The 9,264-nt window shown below is 45.1% G+C and overlaps 1 protein-coding gene across 1 annotated transcript in view; it reads left to right on the plus strand.

The window, feature by feature from the left end:
* CECR5 (cat eye syndrome chromosome region, candidate 5) overlaps window positions 1–9,264 on the plus strand; it is a 38,457-nt gene that overhangs the window by 1,721 nt on the left and 27,472 nt on the right. Inside the window, 2 exon segments of the mRNA XM_014538624.1 lie at window positions 447–470; window positions 472–501. Of these exon segments, the coding sequence (XP_014394110.1) occupies window positions 447–470; window positions 472–501 (54 nt within the window).

Genomic DNA, 9,264 nt, shown 5'->3' on the forward strand with positions numbered 1-9,264 from the left:
TTTCTATGCCCCTGATTCTATTATATTCACCAGTTTATTCTGTTCATCAGATTTTTTATTCACTTGATTTTTAGATTCACTTGTTGATAGATATGTATTTGTTGTCCATAATTTTTATCTTTGTTTTGAAGAACTTTTTTAAAATGTCAAACACCTGATATACTACCATGCCAGGACTCTCAGCCAGATAGTTATATCTGTCACCCTGACTTTCCCCTGAGCCACTTTGCCTTCTAAGTTCACAATTTCTGTATGTAATAATGATAATATTTTACATTTGTATAATGCTTTCACAGTAACCCTTTGATGTATTTTAAGTTAAGTACTTATTTAAAAAAAATAGTACTTTGTGCCAGGCATTAAGTACTTCACAACTATATCATTAATCCATATAATTTTCATAGCAACTCCATGAGGTAAGTACTATTATTATTCCCACTTTACAGATGGAGGAACTGAGTCACAGAGAGGTTAAGCGACTTGCCCAAGGGCACACAGCTGGTAAGTGGCAGAATATGGAACCCAGAGCAGTCTGGTGCCAGAGTTCTAGCTCTTGTTAGCTATGTTATTGTAATCATTTTGTATATGGAACAGCTAAGATTCAAAGAAGTTAAGTGACTTGACCAGTGTCACAGAGCTAAAAGTGCCCAAGCTGGAAGCATAGAATGATAACATATTGATAAAAGCACTGCAAACTAATGACATAAGTATAAAGAATAATTGCCATCATTTATAATTATTATATTGATTCTGGCATCCTGAGATATCTCTGAGTGATTTTTCTGATATCATAGAATTTAAGAGTATTAGCATTTGAGTTGAATCCTGCCTGTACCGTTTACTGGCTGTTTGACCTAAGGCAAAATACTAAGCTTTCTAAGCTTCAGTTTCCTAATATATGTAACTGGTGTGTTACTTACTATGCAGTGTTTTTGTGTGAATATATGTATGGTACTTTTTATGACAAACTAGAGGCCCGGTGCACGGATTGGTGCACCAGTGGAGTCCCTCAGCCTGGCCTGCGCCCACTCACAATCCAAGACCCCCCTTGGAGGATGTCGGACTGCCGGTTTTGGCCCGATTAGGCATGTGCCCTGACCAGGATTGGGCCGAAAACAGCAGTCCAACATCCCCCGAGTGATGTAGTAGTATGCGAAGCGGCAGGTAGCTGGGCTGGGCACCGCACTACTCCCGCTCATCCCGGCCCCGCTGTGCCTGCTGCTGCCTCCACTCAGTAGTGCTGCCGTGGAGGCGGAGTGGCTCATGTGCAGATGCGTTTGCCAGCTGTGAGCCCGGCATCTGGTGCCCGTCAGTCAGCTGAGCGACACTCCTGCTGTGGGAGCGCACTGACCACCAGGGGGCAGCTCCTGGTTGAGCGTCTGCCCCCTGGTGGTCAGTGCGCGTCATAGCTACCGGTCGTTCAGTCACTTAGGCTTTTATATACCTAGATGATGTGGAGTACTTTGTACAATGACTGACAAATAGTAAGTTATCTCAAATATGGAAGTGATTGGAGGAGACAGTGAAATGGACTATAGTTGTAATGCTGTTTAAAATGGCAGTTGCCAACCGGTGGTCTGCAGACCACTGGTAGTCCATGAGATCCGAAAGGTTGGCGACTGCTGGTTTAAAACATACCAAGCCAATTCTAGGTAAAAAGCAAAGAAAAAGGAACATCTAAGTAGTCCCTTAGTTTCAAATTAATCTTAAACCACACATTTTATCACTGACACAATATGAACTTTAATTAGAGGATATGGCCTAATACCCAGGACTAGTTAAAAAACAAAATCAAGTACTATAGAAAAAAAAATCAGAATACAGATTGGAGAATGAAGAGAAAAATGAAAAGAAAAAATGTATCCCTTTGTTCTTTTCTCTAGGTACTTTCACTTTTTTTTCTTTCTTATATTTCTTTTTCTTATACCTTCACTTAAAAAGAATAGACTTTATTTTTATAACAGTTTTAGGTTTATAGAAAAATTGAGCAGAAAGTATAGAAAAGCCCCTCCCCCCCCAGTTTCCTTATTATGAACATCTTGCATTATTAGTGTGGCATTTTTTTTTATAGTTGTGTATCTTCACTTTTTATGTTGCTGAGTGCCTGGTTCTCTCTTCATTCACCATTCACCTGGGGATCGGAGATGATGATTACTCACTATATAGTTACAGATGAGGGATCCTCAAGGATGTTGCTAAATTGGTCTGAAACCTTCCTGTTCTAAGTAACAGGAATTGAGGATTCTTATGTCTAAGAGAGAAAATCTTGTGATTATTTAGAATATGGCCACATAAGACCACTAAAACTGTGTTGCAGACATCAGCACAGATGAACTTTTTATTTCATTTTTTAAAATATGTAAGTTTTCAGAAATCCTAAAAACAAAATACAGCAGTTTCTTTTTCTTTTTTCTTTTTTTTTTTATTGATTTCAGAGAGGAAGGGAGAGGGAGAGAGAGAAACATCAATGATGAGAGAAAATCATTGATTGGCTGCCTCCTGTACGCCCCCTGCTGGGGGTCGAGCCTGCAACCCAGGCATGTGCCCTTGACTGGAATCAAACCTGGGACCCTTCAGTCCACAGGCCAATGCTCTATCCACTAAGCCAAACCAGCCAGGACTAGCATTTTCTTGAATAGTGTCATTTTGTCATAAGATTGATGAGGTACTGTAGGAACTTAACTTTTGTTAATATCAATTAGTTTTGGTAAAATTGGTTTCATTATATATCACTAGAGGCCCGGTGCACGAAATTCGTGCAGCGGGTGGGGGGGGTCCCTCAGCCCGGCCTGTACCCTCTCCAATCCGGGACCCCTCGGGGGATGTCCAACTGCCTCTCGCAATTTGGGACTGCTGGCTCCTAACCGCTCACCTGCCTGCCTGCCTGATCGCCCTTAACCCCTCTGCCTGCCTGCCTGATCACCCCTAACCACCTCTGCCTGCCTGCCTGATCACCCCTAACTGCTCCCCTACCAGCCTGATCACTCCTAACTGCTCCCCTGCTGGCCTGATCGCCCCTAACCGCCTCTGCCTTGGCCCGCACCCAGGACCCAGGATTCCCTCCCTCTGGCTGGCCGCAGGCACCCAGGACCCGGGCTGGCTTCGTCTAGGCTGGTCACAGCCGCAGGGGACAGTGGGCAGGCAGCTTTGCCCAGGTCACAGCTGCAGGCGCCCGGGCCCATGGGGCTGGCAGCTTGTCCCTCTCCCGGGCCGCAGGTGCAGCCGCTGGCACCTGGGACCATGGGGACCGTGAGGCATGCGGATTGTCCCTGTCCCGGGCTGCAGGCACAGGCGCAGCCTCTGGCACTGGGACCAGGGGGTGGGCAGCTTATCCCTCTCCCCCGGGCCGCAGCCTGGCTGGTCCCCATTCCTCTCTCCCCAGTGTTGAATGTCTGAGCCATTACAGTGTGAGGGTGTGGCGACCATTTGCATATTAGCTCTTTATTATGTAGGATTTTGCTTCAAGTCACAAATCCTATTGATGATGTTAAGTGAGGAGGACATACTGTACTATGAAATCTTCCAGATTCAGCAATTATTAACATTTTGCCACACATGCTTTGCTTATCTCCTCAGTCAGGCCCCCCCCCCCCTTTTTTTGGTGCCTATAAGATTTTAAAACAAATTTCTGATTGCTTGTCATTTCAGCCCTAAATTCTTCTATGTGTACCTATAAGGAAATAAGGACATTTTTAATATAATCACAATGCTATTATCATACCTAACAACAATAGTAATTATTTAATATTACTTAAAATTCAATCCTTTAAAAATATTCCCTGATTGTGTCAAAATTATGGGCAAATGAGTTTTACATTTACACTTTCAGAACAGTATGCTCTGTGTCCTACAGTACAAGAAGGAAGGTAGATCATGTGCTAGAAAGACAGAGTCCTTGTAAGTGTCACCAATTCTGTGTTGGCTGGTGTGACTCAGTTTCTTAGGTGTCATCCTGTACAGCCAAGGTTGCTGGTTCAATTCCCTGTCAGGGCATATGCCCACGTTATGGACTTGATTCCTGGTAGGGGGCATGTAGAAGGCAGCTGATCAATGTTCTACTCTTACATTGATGTATCTTTCTCTCCCTGTCCCCGACTCCTTTTCTCTCTAAAATAATCAGTAAAAATATGTTTTTTAAAAAGAGTTACCAACTCTTTTCCCTTGAGAAGACATAGGGTGGTCAGAAAGTGCCTGAGGGGAAAGGTCTACCTTATTTTGCTCTAAACCTTCATTTTGGGGGGCATTCAACATTCCGTCAACCTTTATTGAGCACCTACAAGGGTCTAAGCATTGTGCCAGATTTGGGGGTTTGAAGGCAAATCACACCCTCTTTCCCTTTAGACTTTTGCAGTGGTTCTCTTTGAAAAGAATAAGATGATAAAATTTGAAAGGAGATATGGTTCTTTTAACCAGGAAAAATCTATAGAATTTTAAGAGATTTTATGAAGAGAAAAATGAAAAGCAAATGTATCCCTTTGTCCTTTTCTCTAGCTACTTTCACTTTTTTTTTCTTTCTTATATTTCTTTGTTTTTTCTTATACCTTCACTTTAAAAAGGCCATTCTGAAACCTGTCTATGGAACCCAGTTAGGACCCCGATCCTAGTGGGTTTTGTTGAGGAAAAGGAAGGTATTGCAGAGATCCTTGAGAGCCATTGGGTGCATGAGTATATTGAGAACAGAGAAGAGCTGGATCTCAGTGGCTGGGGGCTGGCAGGAGGTGTTGGATGACCTGGTACCTCCTGGGTCCCTTTTGTGCTTGGAGATGTTGCTGTGTGGGCCCCTGAAGAGCTCTGACTTTGCTGTGAGCTCAATTTGAGGCTGAATTTTTAGTCTAGCATTTGTGAACTGGGTCAATTTGACTAGTTTAATTTTCTCTAAATTTGGTTTCTTTTTCATTTAGTCGATTATCTAGTGAATATATAATGAGCACCATGTATAAACCAGGCTACTTTTGCTAGGTAATGTCAATTGGAGGTAATGACACCTACCCCCAAAGTGTTGGTACAATGATTCAATAAAAATATATAGCTTAGTATAATCCACATGTCTGGGGTGCAGCATCAGCCATTGGAGTAGAGAGAGATGCTGTTTGTTCAAGCATTTCTTGCATGGTATGTGGGACTTGACAAGTTTCTCCTGGCAGCTCTGTTTGCTGGTGGTCAGAAGTGCTATCTTCTTGGTTTGAGTTTCTCTCCTATTTTTCCAGTGTCCCTTCCTACTTCCAGCGTGGCACTGAAGCTGTCATTGTGTAAGGCTGGGAGACTCTGCAGAAGCTAGTGTGAAGGAGCTGGAAGATCCCTCCCTGGGTAGTCTTCCTCGTTCAATGGAGGGGAGATGGGATTATTACTTTGCAGTCTTTTATCAGTGGAAGTGGGGTATCCCTTTCCCCACTGGGAGTGGAGTTCTTATGATATCCTGAGAAAGAGAATTTTCTGAGACTCACATGGGAGGATGAGTGATTTTTATTTGCGTGGAAGTACATACCTGGGTTTCCAGGGCCCCATTTCTCTTAGTCCAGTTATAGAAGTGTAACTAAGGATTCAGTAGAGCTAAAATCAAAGCCAATGTCCAGAGTTTCTGTCCCATGTTGCAGCTGGGTCAGTTCAGCATCAGGCTAGTTACAGTCCATTCGTCCATTGTGTGTGGGAGTCCTCATGTCCATGGGCCACACAGGAGAATGCCAGGAAACAGGAGCAAGAGCCCCACAAGCCAGGAATCAACCAAGAAAGCCCAAGAGCCCAAGAGAAATCAAAAGAATGAACTTCTTTGCGCGGGGAATTAAGTTTTCCAAATCTTCCCACACTTGCAGTGGCTGTGCCCATTCCGCCAATGATCTGTTCCCAGGTGTGACTGACAGACAAGCACCTTCTCTAGTCCCCCCAAATTTACTGGCATGCATCTAACTCCCCCCTGTCCAATCCCATCCCCCAGTGATCTGTGAGGAATGGACCACTGGTGGCTCCCTGGGGAGTGTAAAGCTGCAGCTTCCTGGTGAAGCTGCCTGAATGACATGCCTGTAATATTTGGCCTTCCCTATTCTCCCTTCTTGTTATTTATTAATAACTTGGTTAATTACAACTGTATCAACTCCATTTTCTATATTTCTTGTTCCAAAAACCCATGTCTCAGCTTCCTTGATCCTACACCCTCTTTTTTTGTTGTTGTTAATCATTACCTAAGGATATTTTTCCATTGATTTTTAGAGGGCATGGAAAGGAGGGGGAGAGAGAGAGACACAGCAATTGGTTGCCTCCCCCACTCTCCCAGACCTGGACCAGGAATCTAGCCTGCAACCAAGGTACATGCCCTTGACCGGAATCCCCCTTGACCAGAATCAAACCTGGGACCCTTTAGTCAGAGGGCTGATGCACTGAGCAAAACCAGCTATGGTGATCCCACACCCTCTTGATTTTCCTCCTCATGCTAGTTGCTGCTCCTTATTCTTTTGCTATTGACTCTTATGTGGCCCATCCTTAAATGGTGATGCTCTTCCTGGTTCTCTGTGAGCCACACTTCAGCTCTCACCCTGCTTGTGCTTCTGGGGCTCTCCTGTCTTCTCCTAAGTTTCAGCTGAAAGTAGAGGCCTTCTAGATTTTCATCTCCAGGACCTTCTGTCCAGTGCTGACATCTCCACTTGCCTGTGTTGCAGGTCCAAAGTGGGACATATTTTCTGCCCTCCCCCGCCTCTTAGCTGGTGCTCCTCCTGAATTCCTTGGGTCAATGAGTGATACCAACATCCACCCTCCCAGGTTCCCAAGCCAAAAAGAGCATGGAGTTTCTGTGGCCCCGCCCTCCTCTCCTGCATCTGATTGTTACCAGGCCTGGCTCTTCTGCCTTCTACTCTGATCTGCCTTATCCTTTCCATTCCTGTTGCAACCACCTAGTAAAAACTACCACCATCATCTCTCTCTTGGATTGCAGTGAATCCTAACTGGTGTCCTTCAACTTGACTCTCTTCAGTCCACTCAATCCATTCTTCACTCTGCAGCCAAGATTTTTCAACAGCAAAAATCTGATGATGCCATTTTCCTGTTTCAAACTCCTTATTTTATGTTGGCCAATCTTGTCATGGCCAATACTCCCCATCTGCAATAGGTAAGGTACGCCTGATTCAGGCTCTTAGGGTCCCTTACATGCCCTCATCTCTTAATATAATGCTCAGTGTAGAGAAGGCCCTATACTGCTTGTGCTGCTTGTTTAGTTGTCTTCCCCTTGAACTGTTAGGCAGAGCCACTTCTGCCTGCTTGTCTAGCCTGGTGCTGATTGAGTTCTTAATATGTCCTAATTATGCCCCAATTAATTAATTATCTGCCTAGATTTAGTGGGACATATGCAGGTGACCAGGGGTCAGAAATAACAGCCTATCCCCTGGTACTTCAATGTCTAGACAGTTGAGCCAAACCGGAACAGATGAACACACAAGACAGAATTAGTATGCAATCACACAAGGTTTATTTACCTATTTCTAGTGGGTCCAAGGCTCCAGCAAAGGCCACCTGGCGATGCACACCGAAAGACAGACAACGAAGACGGAGACAGACAGGCGGCTGCAGTTGGTTCAGGCTCACACAGCAGAGCAGTCAGTCAGGGGCTCGTCTCACGGAGTGAAGTGGAGTCCTCCTCTTATCAGGCAGGAGATGTCCACTGAAGAAGGTCCGGTGCTTATAAAGCCGGTAGTAAACAACTTGTGTCTTATCAGTGTGGGCCAGACTGTGTGCCTTATGCTAGGAGCAGGGCGTTTAAACTTTAAGGGCTTAGGACGTTTACATCAAGATAGTGGGGCATTCACCATGTTTATAACATTTTGGAAGTTACAGAGTATTGGGGTCTCCACACAGCAAACATTTCACACAATAATAATTTCACACATTACAGGGGTTTCCTTATGACCATAACATTATAACACAATAGATATTGTTAAATGAATGCATATATTTAAATCTTTTGTTGCCTAGCTCAAAATTATCTTATAAAAACCTACCTGTTTAATTCTGTTTACTCAGAACTTAAATACTTAGGATTGCTTTGCACTTAGGAAAATGAAGCAGTTTTATTGAGTTTTTATGTCCTAGACTAGTTTGTTCTTTTTTTAAAAAAATTTATTTTATTGTTTAAAGTATTACAGATAGTAGTACATATGTCTCCCTTTTTTTCCCCCCAATGAAGGGTATTACATGTGTCCTTTTTTTTCCCCCCGCCCTTGACAATCCCCTGGCCTCCCCTACCCGCCCAGTGTCTTATGTCCATTGGTTATGCTTATATGCATGCATACAAGTCCTTCGGTTGATCTCTTACCTCTCCCTCACCCCCCAACACTCCCCAGCCTTCCCACTGTAATTTGACAGTCTGTTCCATGCTTCTGTGCTTCTGTATCTATCTTTTTGTTCATCAGGTTATAATGTTCTTTATTATCCATAAATGAGTGAGATCATGTGGTGTTTTTCTTTCACTTCCTAGCTTATTTCACTTAGCATAATGCTCTCCAGTTCCATCCATGCTGCTGCAAATGGTAAGAATTCCTTCTTTTTTATAGCAACATTAGAGGCCTGGTGCACAAAATTCGTGCACAGATAGGGTCCCTAGGCCTGGCCAGCGATCAGGGACAATCGAGGCCTTCTGGCTGTTGGCCGGGGCCTTCCTTCCGGCTGCCAGTCGAGGTCTCCCTTCATTCTGCACTGCCCCCTGGTGGTCAGTGCATGTTATAGAGAGTGATCAAACTCCCAGTCTCCCAGTGGAACTCTCAAGGGGATACTTTGCATATTAGGCTTTTATATATATAGACTAGAGGCCCGGTGCACGAAATTCGTGCACTGGGGGCAGGGGGCCCCGCAGCCTGGCCTGCACCCTCTCCAATCTGGGACTCCTTGGGGAATGTCAGACTGCCCGTTTAGGCCCGATCCTTTACCAGCAGTCGGACATCCCTCTCGCAACTCAGGACCTCTGGCTCTTAACCACTCACCTGCCTGCGTGCCTGCCTGATTGCCCCTAACCACTCTGTTTGCCAACCTGATCACCCCCAACTGCTGGCCTGATCACCCCCAACTGCCTCCCCTGCCAGCCTGTTTGCCCCCAACTACCCCCTGCCACCGGTCTGATTGCTCCCAACTGCCCCCCCCTTGCCAGCCTGATTGGGGTTGGGGGGCCAATTGGGGGTGGGGCTGGCCATGGGGAGGGGCTGTGGTTGGTGGGCTGGACAACCACCCCCCCAAATGGGTTGGGGGGTGGCGATCAGGGCCAGTGGCCTGGGGGAAGAGCCATGGGTG

This window comes from Myotis brandtii, unplaced genomic scaffold (genome assembly GCF_000412655.1).
Source record: "Myotis brandtii unplaced genomic scaffold, ASM41265v1 scaffold195, whole genome shotgun sequence".
In the NCBI taxonomy this organism is placed as follows: Eukaryota; Metazoa; Chordata; class Mammalia; order Chiroptera; family Vespertilionidae; genus Myotis; species Myotis brandtii.